Here is a 22,978-nt window from a genome sequence, read left to right as displayed (position 1 = left end):
TTCCAGCAAATAAGCCATACATTTTTTTGTTAAGTAAATTCGACACTCATTGACCTCCATACAAAAACTCCTCGCATGGTGAGCGGGGAAAAAACACTACCAGCTGGAGAAGGCAGATTTTGGGCCTAGTTATCCCTCTCGCTTCGCCACTTCTTCTGTCCATTTGGCTGTTTTTATACACTACTGGTCAAACGTTTTATAACACCTACTCATTCAAGGGTTTTTCTTTATTTGTACTATTTTCTACATTGTAGAATAATATTGAAGACATCAAAACTATGAAATAACACATATGTAATCATGTAGTAACCAAAAAAGTGGTTAACAAATCAAAATCTATTTTACATTTCAGATTCTTCAAATAGCCACCCTTTGCCTTGATGACAGCTTTGCACACTCTTGGCATTCTCCCAACCAGATTCACTTGGAATGCTTTTCCAACAGTCTTGAAGGAGTTCCCACATATGCTGAGCATTTGTTGGCTGCTTTTCCTTCACTCTGTGGTCCGACTCATCCCAAACCATCTCAATTTGGTTGAGGTCGGGGGATTGTGGAGGCCAGGTCATCTGATACAGCACTCCATCACTCTTCTTCTTGGAAAAATACCTCTTACACAGCCTTGAGGCAGAACCATATCCTGACACATGCACATTTGTGGCCTGCTGGAGGTCATTTTGCAGGGCTCTGGCAGTGCTCCTCCTTGCACAAAGGCGGAGGTAGCGGTCCTGCTGCTGGGTTGTTGCCCTCCTACGGCCTCCTCCACGTCTCCTGATGCACTGGCCTGTCTCCTGGTAGCGCCTCCATGCTCTGGACACTACGCTGACAGACACAGCAAACCTTCTTGCCACAGCTCGCATTGATGTGCCATCCTGGATGAGCTGCACTACCTGAGCCACTTGTGTGGGTTGTAGACTCCGTCTCATGCTACCACTAGAGTGAAAGCACCGCCAGCATTCAAAAGTGACCAAAACATCAGCCAGGAAGCATAGGAACTGAGAAGTGGTCTGTGGTCACCACCTGCAGAACCACTCCTTTATTGGGGGTGTCTTGCTAATTGCCTATAATTTCCACCTTTTGTCTATTCCATTTGCACAACAGCATGTGAAATTTATTGTCAATCAGTGTTGCTTCCTAAGTGGACAGTTTGATTTCACAGAAGTGTGATTGACTTGGAGTTACATTGTGTTGTTTAAGTGTTCCCTTTATTTTTTTGAGCAGTGTATTTAGCAACCCTCATTTTAATCCTAGTCGACACTGTTCCATGAAAAGTCATGGTGAAAATAACAGTATGCACCCCCTCTGCTGCAAGAATCCTATAGTAAATATGTTCATACACAAGTATAAAAATGTCACTGTTTGGAATAGAACAGAAGCAAGCACTGTGCTATTCTTGGCACATAAAACAGGTAATTTCATGTGTTTTGAGCTTGCCAATGTCATAGTAAAGAAAATATAATGGATATAAAAGTGGATAGGCATTTCATGTAGCAATTCTATTTGCAAATGTTTATGCTGTCTCGTTATATAAGCCAATGTGAGTTCACTAAACTATACTTTGCTGAGCATATGAATTGTAACTACAATATTAATTTGCTGTGTGGGCAGGTAGGATTTTATTTTACCATTCATCTCTCTCTGTGGGTCTAACCCCAAGAAGTTCTGGAAAACAGTTAAAGACCTGGAGAATAAACCCTCCTCCTCACAGCTGCCCATATCCCTTAATGTTGATGATGTGGTTGTTACTGTCATGAAGCACGTGGCTGAGCCCTTTAATCACCACTTCATTAAGTCAGGATTCCTATTTGACTCACCATGCCTCTTTGCCCGGCCAACATTTCCTCATCTCCCACCCCTTCTAATGTGACTATCCCCAATGCTTCTCCCTCTTTTTCCCCTGCCCCGCTACAAAGTTTCTCCTTGCAGGCAGTCACTGAGTCCGAGGTGCTAAAGGACCTCCTGAAACTTGACCCCAAAAAAACATCTGGGTCAGATGGTTTAGACCCTTTCTTCTTCAAGGTTGCTGCCCCTATCATCGCCAAGCCTATCTCCAACCTTTTTAACCCGTCTCTCATTTCTGGGAAGGTAGCCACGGTTCGTACTTTATTTAAAAGGGGGAGATCAAGCTGATCCTAACTGTTATAGGCCTATTTCTATTTTGACCCGTTTATCAAAAGTGTTGGAAAAACTTGTCAATAATCAACTGACTGGCTTTCTTGATGTCTATAGTATTCTCTCTGGTATGCAATCTGGTTTCCGCTCAGGTTATGGATGTGTCACAGCAAACCTAAAAAGGTCCTCAATGTCGTCACCATTGCCCTTGATTCTAAGCAATGTTCTGCTGCTATTTTTATTGACTTGACCAAAGCTTTTGATATGGTAGACCATTCCATTCTTGTGGGCCGGCTAAGGAGTATTGGTGTCTTTGGCCTGGTTTGCTAACTACCTCTCTCAAAAGGGTGCAGTGTATAAAGTTAGAACATCTGCTGTCTCAGCCACTGCCTGTCACCAAGGGAGTACCCCAAGGCTCAATCCTAGGCCCCATGCTCTTCTCAATTTACATCAACAACATAGCTCAGGCAGTAGGAAGCACTCTCATACATTTATATGCAGATGACAGTCTTACACTCAGCTGGCCCCTCCCCGGATTTTGTGTTAAATGCTCCACAACAAAGCTTTCTTAGTGTCCAACAAGCTTTCTCTACCCTTAACCTTGTTCTGAACACCTCCAAAACATAGGTCATGTGGTTTGATAAGAAGAATGCCCCTCTCCCCACAGATGTGATTACTACCTCTGAGGGTTTAGAGCTTGAGGTAGTCACCTCATACAAGTACTTGGGAGTATGTCTAGACGGTACACTGTCCTCTCAGCACATATCAAAGCTGCAAGCTAAAGTTAAATCTAGACTTGGTTTCCTGTATCGTAATCACTCCTCTTTCACCCCAGCTGCCAAACTAACCCTGATTCAGATAACCATCCAAGCCACGCTAGATTACGGAGACATAATTTATAGATCGGCAGGTAAGGGTGCTCTCGAGCGGCTAGATGTTCTTTAACATTCGGCCATCAGATTTGCCTCCAATGCTCCTTATAGGACACATCACTGCACTCTATACTCCTCTGTAAACTGGTCATCTCTATATACCCAACTCAAGACCCACTGGTTGATGCTTATTTATAAAACCCTCTTAGGCCTCACTCCCCCCTATCTGAGATCTACTGCAGCCCTCATCCTCCACATACAACACCCGTTCTGCCAGTCACATTCTGTTAAAGGTCCCCAAAGCACACACATCCCTGGGTCCCTCTTTTCAGTTCGCTGCAGCTAGTGACTGGAACAAGCTGCAACAAACACTCAAACTGGACAGTTTTATTTCAATCTCTTCATTCAAAGACTCAATCATGGACACTCTTACTGACAGTTGTGGCTGCTTTGCGTGATGTATTGTTGTCTCTACATTCTTGCCCTTTGTGCCATTGTCTGTGCCCAATAATGTCTTTACCATGTTGTTGTCATCATGTTGTGTTGCTACAATGCTGTGTTGTCATCTGTTGCTGCCTTGCTATGTTGTTGTCTTAGGTCTCTCTTTATGTAGTGTTGTGTTGTCTCGTCGTGATGTGTTTTGCCCTATATATATATATTTTTTTTTTTTTTATCTCATCCCCGCAGGAGGCCTTTTGCCTTTTGGTAGGCCGTCATTGTAAATAAGAATTTGTTCTTAACTGACTTGCCTAGTTAAATAAAAAATAAATAAAATAAAACTAAATTAACTCATGAGATTACAAGTCTTAACACTGAGGCACTATCTTTGACACCATAGAGTAGCCTAAGAACTGACGTACAGTTTATAGGCCTGGGTGGGCTTTCTTTAAAATACGAATTATAATGCAGATTAAATGAACATTCTCCCCAAAGCATGTCTGCACACACAGCATGTGTGCTCCTATTACTGTCACCTACGGCAATACACTCCCCTCCGTATGTATTTGGACAGTGAAGCTAACATTTAAAATTTGTCTCTATACTCCAGCATTTTGGATATGAGATCAAATGTTTAATGTGAGGCGACAGCACAGAATGACCCTTAAATAAAAGGTGAATCTTCATACATGTTTTACTGTTTAGAAATAAATGAAAGCACTTGATGTATCTAGTCTCCGCATTTGAAGAAGTCCTAAGTATATTGGACAAATTCACTTAGTGTATTAAAGTAGTCAAAAGTTTAGTATTTGGTCCTATAATCCTAGCACACAATGACTACATCAAGTTTGTGATTCGTTTTGTGTGTGTTGTGGGTTGTTTTGCCCAATAGAAAGAAATTCAAGTCATTCAGTTCCAAAGTGAGTAGATACAGTAAAATGTAATCTAACAAATCTATATTAATCCTGATAATGCCCTGATTAAGAATCGTGAAAAATGACAAGTGAAATACCGTTCAGAGGCTACAACAAAACATGCTAACATGTATGGTCATCATTATGATCCGTATCATAGTAGCATCCACGTTAATGTAAAAGTGTTCAGAAACACCCATTGTTATTTACAATAAAAAAGGTCACTCCAAAATTAAAATACATTAATCAGTTCCTATTGGGCAAAACATAATCGAAAACACAACTAAAACAAACTACAAATGTATCCAACAAGTTTGTAGTCACAAGCATGATGGTATCATTGAGTGTAGGAATATGGGACAAAATACTAAACTTTTTAATACACGAAGTGAATTTGTCCAAATACTTGACTTTTTCAAATGGGGGGAATAGATACCGTGCTTTCATTTCTAAAACAGTAAAAACTATATGAAAATACCCTAGAATAAAAGGTGACAGACATTCTGTAGTCTCATGAAACACTTGATCTCAAATCCAAAATGCTGGAGAATAGAGCAGCCCTCCATCCCAAATAAGATTATTCACTTTCAAATAGACTGAACAAAAATATAAACGCTACATAAGTGTTGGTCCCATGTCTCATGAGCTGAAATTAAAGATCCCAGAACTGTTCCATACAACACAAAAAAAACATCTAAAATGGTGTGCACAAATTTGTTAACATCCCTGTTAGTGAGCATTTCTCCTTTGCCAAATTAATCCAGCCACCTGACAGGTGTGGCATGTCAAGAAGCAGATTAAACAGCATGGTCATTACACAGGTGCACCTTGTGCTGGGGCCAATAAAAGGCCATTCTAAAATGTGCAGTTTTGTCACAACACAATGCCACAGATGTCTAAAGTTGAGGGAGCATGCAATTGGCATGCTGACTGCAAGAATGTCCACCAGAGCTGTTGCCAGAAAATGTAATGTTCATTTCCCTACAATAAGCCGCCTCCAACGTTTTAGATAATTTGGCAGTACATTCAACCAGCCTCACAACCGCAGACCACGTGTAACCACGCCAGCCCAGGACCTCCAAATATGGCTTCCTCACCTGCGGGATCGTCTGAGACCAGCCACCCGGACAGCTGCACAACAGAAGAATTTCTGCACAAACTGTCAGAAACCGTCTCAGGGAAGCTCATCTGCGTGTTCGTCGTCCTCACCAGGGTCTTGACCTGACTGCAGTTCTGCGTCGTAACCGACTTCAGTGAGCAAATGCTCACTTCCGATGGCCACTGGTACACTGGAGAAGTGTGCTCTTCACAGATGAATCCTGGTTTCAACTGTACTGTGCAGAAGGCAGACTGAGTATGGCATCAAGTGGGCAAGCGGTTTGCTTATGTCAACGTTGTGAACAGAGCCCCATGGTGGCGGTGGGGTTATGGTATGGGCAGGCATAAGCTACGGACGTCGAACACAACTGCATTTTATCGATGCCAATTTCAATGAACAGAGATACCGTGACGAGATCCTGAGGCCCATTGTCTTGCCATTCATTCGCTGCCATCACCTCATGTTTCAGCATGATTATGCATGGCTCCATGCCACAAGGACCTGTGCACAATTCCTGAAGCTGAAAATGTCCCAGCTCTTCCTTGGCCTACATGCTCAATGTCACCCATTGAGCATGTTCGGGATGCTATGGATCGACGTATAAGACTGTGTTCCAGTTCCCGCCAATATCCAGCAACTTCGCACAGCCATTGAAGAGTGAAACAACATTACACAGGCAACAATCAACAGCCCGATCAACTCTATGCGTATCTGTGACCAACAGATGCATCTCCGTATTCCCAGTCATGTGAAATCCATAGATTTGGGCCTAATGAATTTATTTCAATTGACTGATTTCCTTTTATGAATTGTAACTTTGAAATTGTTGCATGTTGTGTTTATATTTTTTGTTCAGTGTACATTACACGCTGTTTGGTGCAGCATGAACACCTTCAAAAATAAATGGACTTTTGTTTCCACCTGCTTCTGCCTCAGCTTACAACTCTGGTCTCAGTGTTGATCATAGCCTGACAACAATAACAGCCTTGTGAGAACAAGTTAAGCACATGTGATGGTTGACACCACTTCCTTCATGAAATGTGGAGATGGCACAAATCAACAACTAACAAAATAGCCCTTAAAATAATCTTTAAAAATAGAATCAATACATCAGATCCTACATCTCTCACAGAGACAAGATACTATTTTCCAAATCAAACAAACATACTATGAACTTTGACCTCCATAATTTAGTAGAGCTGAGAATTCCTTAAACTTCCCACATATTAAGTGGAGTTTTGGGGCTCTCTGCCAAAAAAACTTTAAGGAAGACATTAACAATGAACAGGCTAGAGGCTGAATAGGAAAGGGTGCTTGATAAATAGGGGATAAGGAAATCCTTAATCCTACCACTTATTCAGTGGAATTTTGGTGCTTCTCAACAATGTGAGAAGGCATTGACAGTGGACAGGAAGAGCACAGAGAGAAGAGCTAAAGAGATCACACTGCCTGTAAGCCTCTCTCGCACCCATCCAGCAGCACCTTAATTTTGTGCAGTTCCTCGATCTCCTGGTGGTGGCGCTCTGTCTTGTGGCTCACCAGCGAGCGGTAGAAGTGGATGGTGAATACCACAAAGATAACCCCCACCGGCACCATGATGATGGTGGAGGCCAGGGCTGCCTGCCAGCCACTGTGCCCTGGCGGAGGGGTGGGCTTGGGTGGCAGGGCAGGGCTGCTACAGTTCAGCTTGGATAGTGCCAGCTCTGCGGCAGCCACCGCCACCTGGTTGGCGGAACTAGAGTCCACGGGCAGGAACTTGATCCAGCAGAGCAGCACTACCTCTGCAAGGAAAAGCAGGATGCCCAGGGCAGTGGAGAAGCCCCAGGCCAGCTCAATGTAGTGGTGCATGCGCTCGTGGGGTGACTCGCTGACTGAGTTGAGGTTGTGGATATTGCTGACTGCCTCCACGTTGGGTAGGATGCAGGTGCTGATGAGCAGGGCGAGCAGGTGCACGGCCACCAGCACCGTAGTACACACGCTAAAGGCAATGAGGAGCATTCGCGGGTAGTTGTACTGGATCTCCAACTGGACCTCCACCATTGCCACCTAGCACAACACATAACACCATTACTATCACAGTCCACAGTGAGAAGGAAAGCAACTTAATTTTCAGACTGGTTAAAATGCTATTAATAGCAGCAGGGGAATGAGTGCGTTTTTTCCCCGTCTTGGTTTATCAGAAAAATGTCTGTCTCCAGGGATACAGTGTACAGGCTGTCAGGGAAATTGAGTTTAAAAACAACTTTGAAGGGATTAGCTCTGCTCTTATCCCTGAAAAACAGTGGGGTGACTCACCATAGCGAAGCCAGAGAGCAGGGCAGAGGTGCGGCTGGAGGCTTTCAGTTTGGCCCGGCTCAAGTAGAGCTTCCTCCAAGACAGCGCCTGCACAGAGTGGTGGTTGGAGGTGACCAGCTCCAGGTAGCTGCGGCGCACCCAGTCCCTGTAGTCCATCCCTCCACCCTCGGGCATCCGCTCAAAGCCCCCCGGGGCTGGGGAGCCCTTGGGCACATTCAGCTCACTGCTCATGGCAACTAGCGGACAAGAAGGGATGAAAATGTTAAAGGAAATAACACAAAAAGAGAATGATTTTAGATTTTCCCAGATTTCATGTTTATCATCGGTGGGCCAATTTGACAGTGTGGTCCAACATTGTAACATTATAGCTGAATTCTTGAGACATATCTGAACCTAGGCTACTCACATGGCTGGGCTTCACTTGTTTTATGAGTGGCTTTCATCACCTATCTACAGTTGAGAGCAAAAAAAATAAAAATACTTAGCAGTGAGTGCTTGAAAGTATTGATTGTGCCATAATACCAGCTGTAGCAACAAGTGCCAGGGTTACATCCTTGTTAGCTAAGAATGTAACTCCAGTGTTAGACATATATACTAGAATCGTGGTTCCCAACCATGGGTACTAGGACCCCTGGGGGTAGTTGGCCTATTCACAGGGGGCACTTAAGACCATAGGGTTACTGGTAAAATGCACAGGGGAGTACTTATGGGGTACTACGGGCAGAGAAAAATTCAGTAGATGGTACTGTAAGCAAAAAAGTGATCCAGTGCATCCCAAACGTGCTCAACGGGTGACCTGTCTGGTGTGTATGCAGGCCATGTACGAACTGGGACATTTTCAGCTTCCAAGAATTGTGTACAGGGCCTTGACAATGCATGGCCCCATGTCGCATGCTGAAACAAGAGGTGATGGTGGTGGATGAATGGCTCTCGTCATGGTATCTCTGTGCATTCAAATTGCGTTCATTGTCCGTAGCTTATGCCTACCCATACCATAACCCCACCATGGGGCCCTGTTCACAACGTTGACATCAGCAAACCGCTTGCCCACACAACACCATACAGGCTGTCTGCCATCTGCCTGGTAAAGTTGAAACCGGGATTCATCCTTGAAGAGCGCACATCTCCAGCTTGCCAGTGGCCATCGAAGGTGAGCATTTGTCCACTGAAGTCGTTTACAAAGCCGAACTGCAGTCAGGCCAAGACCCTGGTTAGGCCGACGAGCATGCAGATAAGCTTCCCTGAGAGTTGAGCAGAAATTCTTCGGTTGTGCAAACCCAGTTTCATCAGCTGTCCAGGTGGCTGGTCTCAGACGATCCCACGGGTTAAGCAGCCCGATTTGTGGAGATCCTGGGCTGGCGTGGTTACTCGTGGTTGTAAGGCCGGTTGGACGAACTGCCAAATTCTCTAAAACGAGGCAGCTTATGGAAAACAAATTAACATTCAATTCTCTGGTAGACATTCCGCCAATTGCACGCTACCGCAAAACTTGAGACATGTGGCATTGTTGTGACAAAACGGCACATTTTACATGTTGCGTATAAATTTGAGTGTAGATATGGCTACATCCTTGTCAGGGAAATTCAACCGGATACGACCTTGATGCCTACGTCGGTAAATTTACAACTTGGTCAAATTATGAATAGCTAATTAATTTTGTGCATGATACTCAGGGATCCTACATTACGATCTTGCCAAATGACGTCACTGGCTAGCGTTCTACTCCAGTCACAATGTAACTGAGAATAGTTTGAGCGATAATTACAGAAGCTCATTCGCATCCCTCAGTCAAGGAAGTATTTTTTGCTAAATTAAAATGTCAATGTTTCAACAACAAAAACGTATGAATGTATCGCAATCGACAGCGTTGTGCAACGTAGGAGCTATATATATTTTTTTAATCCAGCAGGCTAGGTAAATATCTCGCGCTTACGTTAGTTAACTAGATAGCTAACGTTACCTGGTTAGTAAACAATATTCAACCAAGCGTGGAATGTCAACTAACTAGCAAACAAGTCGCCTGAAAAGGAAAATAAATGCAACCAAGTGTCATCATCAAATGTTTATTTCCTTAGTCATTCCAGCGTCCATCAATCCAAATTTTCGCTACGGCTACTTAGAAAATAAAAGACGATGCGACTTCCTGGCACTCTGGCTAGCATCGCGTTGGCGATGTTATGGGCAAGCTCAGTAGACAGCTACACGATTGACAAATTTGACCTTTTTGCCAATACGTCATTTGACTTATTAATGCAACCACAAACCTTGACGTACTTCGGTGATGAACCCCTTGCAGTACGGTAACTTGCTGAGAGACTTCACTACTATCTTTCCTTCACCGTACGGAGCATTCTGGTCACGTGCCATCTGCATCCCATGATGAGAATATGGCTACAATTAACAAAGTGGAGCCATATAAACAATAAGGAGTTTCAACTAGACCACCTCAATAACCCAAATTGTGATCCTCACATACAATGAATGAGACTACAGGTTACATGTGTTTTCTACTCAATCTATGAATTACAATAATTGTAATTGCTCTAGATTAAAGTTTGATAAATCAGTAGGTCTTCAGTATGTGGGCTGGCGCTGGTTCTCAAGGTATTGCTGACCTCGTTCAGTTTGGACACAGTCACCAATTTGATTGAATTCAAAATGGTTCTCTCAAAAGGAGGAGGCTGGCTATGCAGGTGCTAGTAAAAACAGTTTGAATAACAAAATTATTACAACCTTAAAACATACAACTCAACCGGTCAGTCACTTTCAATTCAGTCATCTCTTTCCCTTTCACACAGACAGACAAACTTCCAATTCCACCCATGAATAGATTTTAATAATGCCCAAGAAAACTTAACAATGAAAATGTTAAAATAGACAGACATCAACTAATCAGACAAAGTAATCTATGCCAGTGCAGACTGCTAGTAACCCCACTCCATAATTTGGCAATGTATTAAAGGAGAAGGAAATAATAATATGGGTGTGTAAGCCTTCATTTCATGACCATAAAACAGTGTTAATAACAAAAAAAAGACCACAAAACCTATATGACAAGTATGTTTCCAGAAAAGTCCCCCCCTGCCCAAAAAGTTGACAGTAATGATGTAAAACGAGCATTTAAATTATAGAGTTATGACTTGTATTAGCAGTAAAAAGCTATCTATTATGCAGATATTTTTTGTCAAGCTTCATCTCTTTTGCAAGCAGGGGGCAGATTTGGACAGGGCACATCATTCATGAGGTGACTGAAGTCTAGCCACTAGGAATTATCATGCTAGAAAGAGCCTAATATTCTCTACCTAGTCCCATCCCAAAACTTTAAAATCACAGGGGACGTCTGTTAATCACCAGAGGTATATTTAGCGAGGTGAAACATTGCGAATGTTCCTCACTGATGTATATACTTTTAAAGGATTTACGTGCCAATTCCCAGCAGGCCAGACCACATACCTAAAGTTATATATCTGGATAATTCATGCACATTAAAATCTCAACCATACTCAAAGTAAGGTTTCAAAAGTTTGATCAAACTTATTGACCCTTCTCGGAATGTGTTCAGTAACAAATGCCTTCAAACAAAGAAAATAAAAAAACTTGTGAAATATTGACTTATTTAACACTTTCTCTGCAGATAAATAAGTAAAAACATTAATAAAAACATTACTTATTTCGGTGTATTGGAAGCAATTTTTTTTTTTATATAAACTTTAGTTTAGGTATTGTAATGACACAGCAAGAAATGAGCCCCCCCCCCCCCCCCAAAATAAAAATGAAACGTTTTTCAACATTCTATATTAGATAGACTAACGAGTGTGAAATTGCATTACAGATAAAGATGATATTGAGCAGTGCTAATGGTTAAGTTAACATGTCGTCGTAGGGACCAGCATCACACACAGTAAGGCAACTGAACATCTACTCATGACCTTGCCTAAGCGCTTGACAAAATGGCACTGAAGCAAGAGTTAACTTAACAGTTCTTTCTGCAAATCAATTCATGAGTGTAGTTCGACTGGTGTTTTGCCAGTTTCCTCCACGGTGTCCTCCACAGGCGATTCAAGAGGTCTTTGAGGGAAGCTTCATCTAAACTCCAATAATAGCCACTGGAGTGTGTTAAATGAGACTCCTCTCTTCCCTGCTTCTTTAGTCTCTTTATATTTGCAGAGGCTATATGCAACACCAGTAACTTGCAGGCAGACCAAATTAACTTCTTTCAGGCTGAAGTTTCTTTCCTTTTCCTTTCTACCACAGTAACATCAACACTAACCACCATGCATATTCTGTTTATGACCTGTATGCTTAAGAGTTAAAAAAAACTCACGATGCTGAAGAGATGGGCGATAAAGGGAAACACAAAACAAAAAAAGGTGAGAGCGCCAAACCGGCCACCATCTTAGCCTGTTTAAAGTCTTGAGGCGAAAAAAGGAAACTTGTAGAAGTGAGTTGTGAGGAGCCAACTGGCAATTTATCACTGTAGACTAGCCCAGGCTAATGCTGAAATGGCTGAGCCCCTTGGTGGAAATGTCTCTGTGCTCCCTGTATCGTCACCCCCTCCCCTTGGTCTCCAGGGCTAAGCAGCAAGTGATCTTAGACGCGGAAGCTCTCTCCCTTGCCGTCTATGTGGCGCAGGCGCAGGTATACATCGGTGCCGATGCCCTGCATGGACTGGATGGACAGGGAGCCACCCAGGTACTCGGCGTACGCCCGGGAGGTGGGCAGCCCGAAGCCAAACCTGACGGGTACACAGAGTTTCTCATACATTAATATTCTGGAGTTTTGTAAACTGGCACAATTAACATGAATTGATGATATCTTTATTTTGCATTGCAATGAGCAAGGACCGCCTAGAGAAAGCAAAAGGTGTATAAATTGTTTGGGGATGCTAAACACAGATGTAAACATTACCCTCGTACAGTCGCAAGATAAATAATTGCACTAAGGACGTATTTCGTAGGTGTTATCTCCATGACTACTTAAAAGCAAAGAACAGTTCATACAAAACTGTTTTTTACTTACATATCCATTCCCCAACAAGTCTCAATAATTCGTAAGATGAAGTAAACCCATGTGAATCAAATTAAATTGTATTTGTCACTCGCTTTGTAAACATCAGAGGAATGGAATCAGTGGAATGGAAGTGTGTGTCATTGACCGTTTTACTTTACATTGGCATTCCATGGCACACAGGAAGTCAATTCAACCCTGCATTATGAGAGTAAGAACCGATGCAGGAAACAGTGGGTATCCCAGTCTTACTCACCCGTGCATGGGGCCGGACTGAGGGCCGCTGTTGGTCATGGTGTTGAAGAGGTTGTTCATGCGAGGGTCTTGGTTGCTCTCTTCAGCTGTGCTGTAATGGTAGTCTGTCACCTTGTCCAGGATCCTGTGGGGGATTCCGCCGCCACGGTCTGAGATCCTGACAAAGATGGAGGGTAGCCCAGGGTTACACAACCAGCTAAAAATAGAGCCGCACACTCTAGGAGCTCAGATGCAACATTTTTATTACCAACGTTTCGACAGCCAAGCTGTCTTCATCAGGGTATAATCACAAACACTGCGGGATGACTCGTTTATATAGTGTCAAAAGACACACAGGTGCCTGTAAACAACGGCCAAGAGTGGCCTAATATCATTGGTTAATTCTCAAATATTAAAATGGCATACAAAGAGCAGCATACAAAAAACAAATGGATAGCATACGATCATAGATTCATTTTAGACTACACAAGCTTACAAACATTTCGTCTCTGCGTTATCTTGGCATCGAACATGTCACCCTCCCTAGGAGAGGGGGTGACCTTGATAATTTATTGTTAAAACGAGAGGCTGCATGGATCTTTAACTTAAAGACCCTTGCTCCCTTCGGTCTCAACGTAGACTTTGATCTGAAGCCATTCTTGTGATTATTGTGACTTTGCCATTGTAATTGTTTGTAAGCTTGTGTAGTCTAAAATGAATCTATGATCGTATGCTATCCATTTGTTTTTTGTATGCTGCTCTTTGTATGCCATTTTAATATTTGAGAATTAACCAATGATATTAGGCCACTCTTGGCCATGATTACAGACACCTGTGTGTCTTTTGACACTATATAAACGAGTCATCCCGCAGTTTGTGATAATACCCTGATGAAGACAGCTTGGCTGTCGAAATGTTGGTAATTACATTTTTGCATCTGAGCTCCTAGAGCACAGGTGTCAAACTCATTCCACGGGGGGCCGAGTGTCTGCGGGTTTTCGCTCCTCCCTTGTACTTGATTGATGAATTAACATCACTAATTAGTTAGGAACTCCCCACACCTGGTTGTCTAGGGCTTTATTGAAAGGAAAAACCAAAAACCTGCAGACACTAGGCCCTCCGTGGAATGAGTTTGACACCCCTGTCCTAGAGTGTGCGGCTCTCCTTTATTTTTAGTTTTCTACTCCGCTAGCCAGCACCTCGCCTAAATAGGTGTGCGTTTCTTTTTCTTCTAGATTACACAACCAGCTAACATTAACTGTGAAAATGAACACTAGTTGGCTATCCCTGACACAGTAGTATGATGCTGAACATTTCTTCAAAAGTAGGTCAACTGAAACCAAAGAAAGAAAGGGCAGACATTTACAGTATAAAGGATTACATGTCTAGCATTTTCTGGTGATTGCAAATATTTTCATCCCATTCAATGGTGGTCAATGGCAAACTGACTAATCACAAACTGACTAATCAAAACCTAATGCTAGCGCACATCAAGACGACTTAGTCGAAAGCCAGTATCATCCTTTGGTCTTGCATTCTCCTATATGCCCACCTTATGTAAATAGATTTGGGAATTACTAGAGTACAAAAGCACTTAATACACTGACCTGTTCTGCAATCTGGTGGTCAAACATTTTAGGCTCAGTTTCAAGTTGTATTAGTTGTATGTATAGGATACGCATGGCATACATCGTCCAACAAAATGCTTACTTGTAGGTTCCGTCGACAATGCAACAATTAGAAATAATAAAATACGAACATGAAGTAAATAGGGGGGGATAGGGGTCAGGTGTAAACATTTAGCAGTATAATAAGATTCTGGTAGTAACAGTTGTATGTGTAGCATGACTGTATATGTTTATACATTACCGTTCAAAAGTTTGGGGTCACTTAGAAATGTCCTTGTTTTTAAAAGAAAAGCAATTTTTTTTGTCCATTAAAATAACATCAAATGGATCAGAAATACAGTGTAGACATTGTTAATGTTGTAAATGACTATTGTAGCTGATTTTCGTTTGTTTTATGGAATATCTACATAGGCATAGGCCCATTATCAGCAACCATCACTCCTGTGTTCCAATGGAACGTTGTGTTAGCTAATCCAAGTTTATCATTTTAAAAAGGCTAATTGATATTTAGAAAACCCTTTTGTAATTATGTTGTTCTGATTAAAGAAGCAATAAAACTGTCCTTCTTTAGACTAGTTGAGTATCTGGAGCATCAGCATTTGTGGGTTTGATTACAGGCTCAAAATGGCCAGAAACAAAGCACTTTCTTCTGAAACGTCAACATTGAAGAGGCAACTCCGGGATGCTGGCCTTCTAAGCAGAGTTGAAAAGAAAAAGACCTCCCATACTGGCCAAAGAAAATAAAAGATTAAGATGGGCAAAATAACACAGACACTGGATAGAGGACAGAAGAACTCAGCATCCCGGAGTCACCTCTTCACTGTTGACGTTGAGACTGGTGTTTTGTGGGTACTATTTAACCTCTCTAGGGTACGTGGGACGGTAGCGTCCCACCTCTTCAACAGGCAGTGAAACTGCAGGGCGCCAAATTCAAAACAACAGAAATCCCATAATTAAAATTCCTCAAACATACATGTATTTTACACCATTTTAAAGATACACTTGTTGTAAATCTAGCCACAGTGTCCGATTTCAAAAAGGCTTTACAACGAAAGCAAACCAAACGATTATGTTAGGTGAGTGCCTATTCACAGAAAAACACAGCCATTTTTCCAGCCAAAGAGAGGATTCACAAAAAGCAGAAATATAGATAAAATTAATCACTAACCTTTGATGATCTTCATCAGATGACACTCATAGGACTTCATGTTACACAATACATGTATGTTTTGTTCGGTAAAGTTCATATTTATATCCAAAAATCTGAGTTTACATTGGCGCGTTACGTTCAGTAGTTCCAAAACATCCGGTGATTTACAGAAATACTCATTATAAATGTTGATGAAAATACAAGTGTTATGCATGGTATTTTAGATGCACTTCTCCTTAATGCAACCGCTGTGTCAGATTTCAAAAAAGCTTTACGGAAAAAGCAAATCATGCAATAATCTGAGGTCGGCGCTCAGAGCCCAATCAAGACAAAAATATATCCACCATATTGTGCAGTCAACAGAAGTCAGAAATAACATTATAAACATTCACTTACCTTTGATGATCTTCATCAGAATGCACTCCCAGGAATCCCAGTTCCACAATAAATGTTGTTTTGTTCGATAATGTCCATCATTTATGTCCAAATTCCTCATTGTTGTTCTAGCGTTCAGTACACTTTCCAAACTCACGACGCGCGTACAAGTCCAGCGGAAAGTAAGGACGAAAAGTTAAAAAAGTTATATTACAGTCCGTAAAAACATGACAAACGAAGTATTGAATCAATCTTTAGGATGTTTTTAACATAATTCTTCAATAATGTTCCAACCGGAGAATTCCTTTGTCTTCAGAAGTGCGTTGGAACAGAGCTCACTTTCACATGAACGCGCATGGTCAGCGCATGTTCAGCTCATGGTAGACCTTACTCAATCCCCTCTCATTCGGCCCCACTTCACAGTAGAAGCATCAGACAAGGCTCTAAAGACTGTTGACATCTAGTGGAAGCCTTAGGAAGTGCAACATGACCAATATCCCACTGTATCTTCAATAGGAGCTGAAGATTTCCCACTTCCTGGTTGGATTTCTTCTCAGGTTTTTGCCTGCCATATGAGTTCTGTTATACTCACAGACATAATTCAAACAGTTTTAGAAACTTCGGAGTGTTTTCTATCCAAATCGACTAATAATATGCATATTCTAGCTTTTATGGCTGAGTAGCAGGCCGTTTACTCTGGGCATGCTTTTCATCCGGACGTGAAAATACTGCCCCCTACCCCAAAGAAGTTAATGAAGCTGCCAGTTGAGGACTTGTGAGGCGTCTATTTCTCAAACTAGACACTAATGTACTTGTCCTCTTGCTCAGTTGTGGACCGGGGCTCCCACTCTTTCTATTCTGGTTAGAGCCAGTTTGCGCTGTTCTGTGAAGGGAGTAGCACACAGTGTGTACGAGATCTTCAGTTTCTTGGCAATTTCTCGCATGGTATAGCCTTCATTTCTCAGAACAAGAATAGACTGACGAGTTTCAGAAGAAAGTGCTTTGTTTCTGGCCATTTTGAGCCTGTAATCGAACCCACAAATACTGATGCTCCAGATACTCAACTAGTCTAAAGGAGGACAGTTTTATTGCTTCTTTAATTAGAACAGTTTTCAACTGTGCAAACATATTTGCAAAAGGGTTTTCTAATGATCAATTAACCTTTTAAAATTATAAACTTGGATTAGCTAACAACGTGCCATTGGAACACAGGAGTGATGGTTGCTGATAATTGGCCTCTGTATGCCTATGTAGATAGCCATTAAAAAAAATCTGCCGTTTCCAGTTACAATAGCAATTTACAACATTCAAAATGTCAACACTGTATTTCTGATCATTTTGATGTTATTTTAAATGTACAAAAAAAATTTGGCTTTTCTTTCAAAAACAAGGACATTTCTAAGTGACCCCAAACTTTTGAATGGTAGTGTATGTGTGTGTGTGTAGGTCTGTATGGGTATGTGCGTGCATGTGTGCTAAGGTGCGGAGAATCAGAGCAGGTGGTCAGTCCAGTTTGTGTTCAGCAGTCTGATGGCTTGTAGATAGAAACTGTCTCTGAGCCTGTTGGTATCAGAACTCATGCGCCGATACCGTCTGCCCGACTAAGGAAGCGAACATCTCGTGGCTGGGGTGTGTGGGGTCCTTGATGCTGCGTGCCTCCCTCAGGCACCGTTTCAAGTAGATGTACTTAATGAATGGGAGCAAGGTCGCCTAGTGGTTAAAGCATTGGGCCAGTAACCAAAAGGTTGGTGGATCGAATCCCAGAGCTGACAAGGTAAAGATTTGTCGTTCAGCCCCTGAACAAGGCAGATAACCCACCGGTAGGCCGTCATTGTAAATAAGAATTTGTTCTTAACTGACTTTCCTCGTCAAAAAAAAAAAAAAAAAAAAGGTTAAATCAAAAAATTTAAAAGTACTGTGCCGTCTTCACCACCTGCTGAAGGGCCTTGCGGTCGTGGACGGAGCAATTCCCGTATCAGGCCGTGATGCAACCGGTCAGGACGCTCTTGATGGTGCAGAGGTAGTATTTGGAGAGGACCCGGGGCGGCATGCCTAATTTCTTCAGCCACCTTATTAAGTAGACGACACTGTTGCGCCCTCTAGACAAGAGTGGTGGTCCATAACAAGTCTTCGGTGATGCAAAGGAACTTAACTCGTGACACTCTCTATTGCAGTCCCAGGGTGCAGATCTCAGAGAAAACGCTTTCAAGCTGGTCAGCACACATTGAGAGGATGCCCTCTGGGCCGGCGGCTTTGTGATTATTCACTCTTTAGAGTTTTCCCTCAAGTCAGCCTCGGAGAGTGAAAGCATCTGGTCGTCCGGAGCAGCGAGAGTCTTCCTGAATGGCTTGGAAGCGAGCATAGAATGTATTAAACTCATCTTGGAGGGAGGCGTCGGTGGGCACCACATAGCTGGATTTTGATTTGTAGTCTGTAATAGTCTGAATCCTTGCCACATGCGAGTCGGAGTTGTTGATCAATTCAAGTTTAAGACTGTCTATTTGTGTCCCCAATGGATTTGCAGAGCCCGTACCTGCTTGCCTTCTGCGCATCGCGCGCCACAGAGTCATCTGGGTTCGTTCTGCTAACATTAAATGCTGCAGTACGGGTTCAACATTGTACAGATAGCCATTCATCCGGGGGTTTTTAGCATCAGAAACTCCAGATCGGGTGAACAGGAGCTCAATGTTTACAACTTCGGTACACCAGGAAATGTTTGAGGAAAGCCCCACCCCACCTTACCAGAAGCCGCCATTCAAGCCATTCGGAATATGGAGAAGTTGTCTGGTTGAATAGCAGAGTCGAGTGTATTGTCCGTGAGCCACGTCTCAGTAAAAACTAAGACACAGAGGGACATCAGGGAATGCTGTGATTAAAGCTTTGCTCAGAGTTCAAAGTTCATTTTCCATCGATTGGACATTAGCCAACAGGATACTAGAATCAGTGTCAACATCCATTTAAAGGTTCTTAAACACGGCACTAGAGTAGAAGTCTGACGGTGCTTCCAACGTGGTCCGGAACCCGTTCCCATGGTGACCACACTGGGCCCGATAAGAGTGCAGCTTAGAAACACTCCCCCTGATGAGGTGTCAGGTTTCCCATTTAAACGGTTAAGCCCAGAGTATGGGACTCCTAATTATTTAATGTTGTTAAAAGGAGTCTTTTGAGTAGATAGCGGTAAAGGTCCCCATTTAGTGTGCCAAAGGTAACCCACTCACCTGATGACAAAGTCCACGTCGTTGTTGGCGATGGTGACTCCGACATCAGGTACATTGTAAGGCGTGTCGAGGTGGCTTTCCATGGTGGCCCTGTGGGGACACAGGTAGAGGGGAGGTCAAGGGCAGGCAGAGTGAGGATATTAGCCTCTGTGGTCCTTCAACGTAACCTGACACAGAATCTTTTAACAGGATTGTTGAGGGATTCACTGATAGATGACACTTGTGTAATGATCATGCACCCTGAAACAGTCTTATGGGAACGAGGAACATAAGTCAGAGTGAATGGTTTGTCTGCTAACATTTGAGAAAGAGCTCCAAGAATAGAAAACGTTCCTCATTGGATTTAAATGGCTGATTAGAATCTTATTTGAAAACACATCCGTCTGCTAATACACACAATCTAGCATCCCTCTCACAAGTTAGAGTGCCAGGGCAACATTTGACCGCCAAGATCAGTAGCCTGTGGCAGAGTGGAATGTTAGCTAAAACAACCTAACTACAAGAGCAGTAGCACACTGCTTAATACTTCATTAGAGGAGAGGACAAACTAGGGATTTAGTTATGTATAGTCATAAAATGGCTACCATGGAGTCTGATGTCCTGTCAGATAAGTTGTCATAAGGGTGAGGGAAATAAGCTATTTAAAACTACCGTGGAACAACCACCGACTAACTTTTAAATTCTCAAGGGCGCTCACTCTGGCTGTGCAACAACACCAACAGTGCCCCTTTGGCATTCACAGTTCAGATTCACCCCTATTAGTCCAGAAGGAATATAGTGGGGTTTGGGCCAAGACCTTCTGCCAAGGACAGTGTTCTATAAGAAAGACAGGGTCTAAGGCCTGTACAGTCAGGTCACTGCCATGGTGAGAAAGGACAGTGGGGTGGATGAGCAGGGAGTTCTAGGGGGCTTGAGTTACCCGTGGGGTTAACTCAACCCCCCCCCCCCCAAAAAAAATATTGCTTTTGGAGGGCCATTGTGGCCTCTGACCTGAAAGGTCTGTAACCGGTGCATCTTTTTTGTCCCAGAGGATGATTTATTGTAAAACGGCTGCCACAAATACACCAGAAATGTCGATGCAAAAATATAAAAAAAGTCAACAAAAAAAGTGCTAGCTATGTGGTTGAAGTTGTGGCCAATCAACATTTCCTGATTAAATGAAATTCCCAACTTTTGTTCAAAAAAGAAATATTGAGAAAAAGATTCTCTCAATATGGTTTTATCATAATGATTTAAGAGAAGTTGAAGACTTGCCCTCTAAGACAATAGACAACGATTTGTGCTTCAGGAAAGCACACGTAACAAAATGTAGGCTACCCGGCTGGGCAAGACTTGTAATGTGCCACGTAAGCGCAACTAGGCCTATACATTGAAAAGATCCTCATGTTTCCATTCACAGATCATAGATTAGCTGGAACCACAGATGCAGTCACAGCCAACTGTCAGGGAAAGTCAAATAGCATGAAAGATTTACAAGGGATTTTTCCCCCCCCAGAGCCAGATGAAAATCGTGGATACCATTTTTATGTCTCTGCGTTAGCGCAATCACTTACTAGCGTTAGCGCATTGACTGGAAGTCTATTGGTATCTGCTAGTTAGCACTGGCTCCCGAAACTACCTCCAACTTCCTTCATACTGGACACAGACATAAAAATGGTATCCACAAGTTAATCCGGCTCTGGTGCAGTAGATTTAAAAAATGCCAAAATCCTGAAGTATCCCTTAACATACATTTGACTTAGTTTCAGCTGAGCCAAGAACTTCAAGATAAAAGGCGGTAGACGGGGGGAAAAGCAGGGAAACGGGGGGGGGGGGGGGATAGGTCACATACACACACAAATATATATATATATATAGTATACGTTGCAGCACTATGGGATTCACACAAAAAATGAACACACAACCAGTCAGATGCTATACAATGTTCCCAAATAAGAAAAACACTGCTGGCCTACTTCTGCTGGCCCAGTTATTACAGACCATTGTCATAGATCATTCTAAAAGCCTGTTACGATGGCTTGGGGACTGACAGGTGACAGATGGCACACTTGTCACAGGCCCTGTTTTTTATCGACTGAGGTGTCACAATGTTGGCTACACCATGTTTGAAACTCAATGTTGATTTGATTACACATTTCTGTGAGATCTCTGTTTGGTGATAAACAAGAACAACTCACAAGGTGTATTTCATGTGACTGTCAGTTTATTGGTTAGGAGAAGGAAAGTGTTTTGGTACCTCATGGCGTTCTTCAGCAGCTCTGGCAGGATGTAGTCTAGGGGCAGAGGGATGAAGGGGAAGCGGGCCGCCACATGGCCATTGATACGCACCCGCGGGGAGTTACCATACTGGTGCTCACACAGACGCCTGAGGAAGACATGAGGGAGCCATAAGGAAACACATAAGATTACGATTGTGTACGGAAACACATTCTAACCTATAGGCCTCAATAGTACTTGCATAAAAGTTATTTGTATAAGTATAGCCTATTTATACTGTGAGGGGAATTTGCAAAATGAGGCCTACATATGTGACTTTATAAGTATGAATAGGCCTACACATGGGTAGTTTGATCAAATTAAAATCATTCATACCCCTTGACTTATTCCACTGTTGTTACAGCCTGAATTCAAAATGTATTCAATTGTTGTTTTTTCCCCCCCTCACCCATCCACTCTCACAATGACGAAGTGAAAACATGTTTGAACATAGAAAACGAAATGCAGAATTACACTACTGGTCAAAGGTTTTAGAACACCTACTCATTTAAGGGTTTTTCTTTATTTTTACCATCTTCTACATTGTAGAACAATAGTGAAGACAAACTATGAAATAACACATATGGAATCATGTAGTTACCACAAAAAAAAGTGTTAAATCAAAATATATTTGAGATTCTTCAAATAGCCACCCTTTGCCTTGACAGCTATGCACTCTTGGCATTCTCTCAACCAGCGTCATGAGGTAGTCACCTGGAATGCATTTCAATTAACACACCAGCCTTGTTAAAAGTTATTTTGAGGAATTTCTTTCTTTCTTAATGCCTTTGAGCCAATCAGTTGTGTATAACAAGGTAGGGGTGGTATACAGAATATAGCCCTATTTGGTAAAAGACCAAGTCCATATTATGGCAAGAACAGCTCAAATAAGCAAAGAGAAACAACAGTCCATCATTACTTTAAGACATGAAGGTAAGTCAATGCAGAACATTTCAAGAACTTCAAAAGTTTCTTTAAGTGCAGTCGGAAAAACCATCAAGCGCTATGATGAAACTGGCTCTCATGAGGACCGCCACAGGAATGGAATACTCAGTTACCTGTGCTGGAGAGGATAAGTTCAGTAGAGTTACCAGCCTCAAATTGCAGCCCAAATAAATGCTTCACAGAGTTCAAATAACAGATACATCAACATCAACTGTTCAGAAGAGACTAAGTGAAATCAAGCCTTCATGGTGAATTGCTACAAAGAAACCACTACTAAAGGTCAATAATAAGAAGAGACTTGCTTGGGCCAAGAAACACAAGCAATGGACATTAGACCGGTGGAAATCTGTCCTTTGGTCTGATGAGTCCAAATTGGAGATTTTTGGTTCCAACCGCCGTGTCTTTGTGAGGTGAATGGATGATCTCAGCATGTGTATT

At 42.4% G+C, this 22,978-nt stretch overlaps 2 protein-coding genes across 4 annotated transcripts in view; both read right to left on the bottom strand.

Moving 5' to 3' along the window:
* Nucleotides 1-6,506: 6,506 nt before the first annotated feature.
* Nucleotides 6,507-10,427, bottom strand: orai2 (ORAI calcium release-activated calcium modulator 2). Of its 3 annotated transcripts, none has more exons than XM_039005361.1 (3): nt 9,992-10,427; nt 7,728-7,963; nt 6,507-7,478 (listed from the first exon to the last, which is right to left on the bottom strand). In XM_039005361.1, the coding sequence occupies exons 1-3, from the start codon at nt 10,098-10,100 to the stop codon at nt 6,873-6,875; spliced, it is 951 nt and encodes a 316-aa protein (XP_038861289.1). In that variant the 5' UTR covers nt 10,101-10,427; the 3' UTR covers nt 6,507-6,872. The 3 variants fall into 3 exon arrangements, with proteins under 3 accessions (XP_038861289.1, XP_038861291.1, XP_038861290.1); XM_039005363.1 differs by having other exon boundaries at nt 10,002-10,427; XM_039005362.1 differs by lacking the exon at nt 9,992-10,427 and adding an exon at nt 8,134-8,568.
* A 114-nt stretch (nt 10,428-10,541) lies between these two features.
* bckdk (branched chain ketoacid dehydrogenase kinase) overlaps nt 10,542-22,978 on the bottom strand; it is a 46,401-nt gene continuing 33,964 nt past the window's right edge. Inside the window, exons 8-11 of the mRNA XM_039005360.1 lie at nt 21,576-21,704; nt 19,340-19,429; nt 12,991-13,146; nt 10,542-12,462 (exon numbers count right to left, since the gene is read on the bottom strand). Coding sequence (XP_038861288.1) covers nt 12,318-12,462; nt 12,991-13,146; nt 19,340-19,429; nt 21,576-21,704 — 520 coding nt within the window. The 3' untranslated portion in view covers nt 10,542-12,317. The remainder of the gene's footprint in view (nt 12,463-12,990; nt 13,147-19,339; nt 19,430-21,575; nt 21,705-22,978) is intronic.

The sequence above is a fragment of the Salvelinus namaycush genome, chromosome 12, assembly GCF_016432855.1.
Source record: "Salvelinus namaycush isolate Seneca chromosome 12, SaNama_1.0, whole genome shotgun sequence".
NCBI classification, from domain to species: domain Eukaryota; kingdom Metazoa; phylum Chordata; class Actinopteri; order Salmoniformes; family Salmonidae; genus Salvelinus; species Salvelinus namaycush.
This window is presented reverse-complemented; position numbering and strand designations above follow the sequence as displayed.

Bases quoted from the DNA above. Each gene is read 5' to 3' on its own strand.
- orai2 (XM_039005361.1), bottom strand. From the start codon at position 10,100: ATGCAGATGGCACGTGACCAGAATGCTCCGTACGGTGAAGGAAAGATA. The intron at 7,964-9,991 runs GTTTGTGGTTGC...CTTGTCCGCTAG, and splicing joins CATCACCGAAGTACGTCAAG to TTGCCATGAGCAGTGAGCTG. The intron at 7,479-7,727 runs GTGAGTCACCCC...GTGTTGTGCTAG, and splicing joins TGCTCTCTGGCTTCGCTATG to GTGGCAATGGTGGAGGTCCA.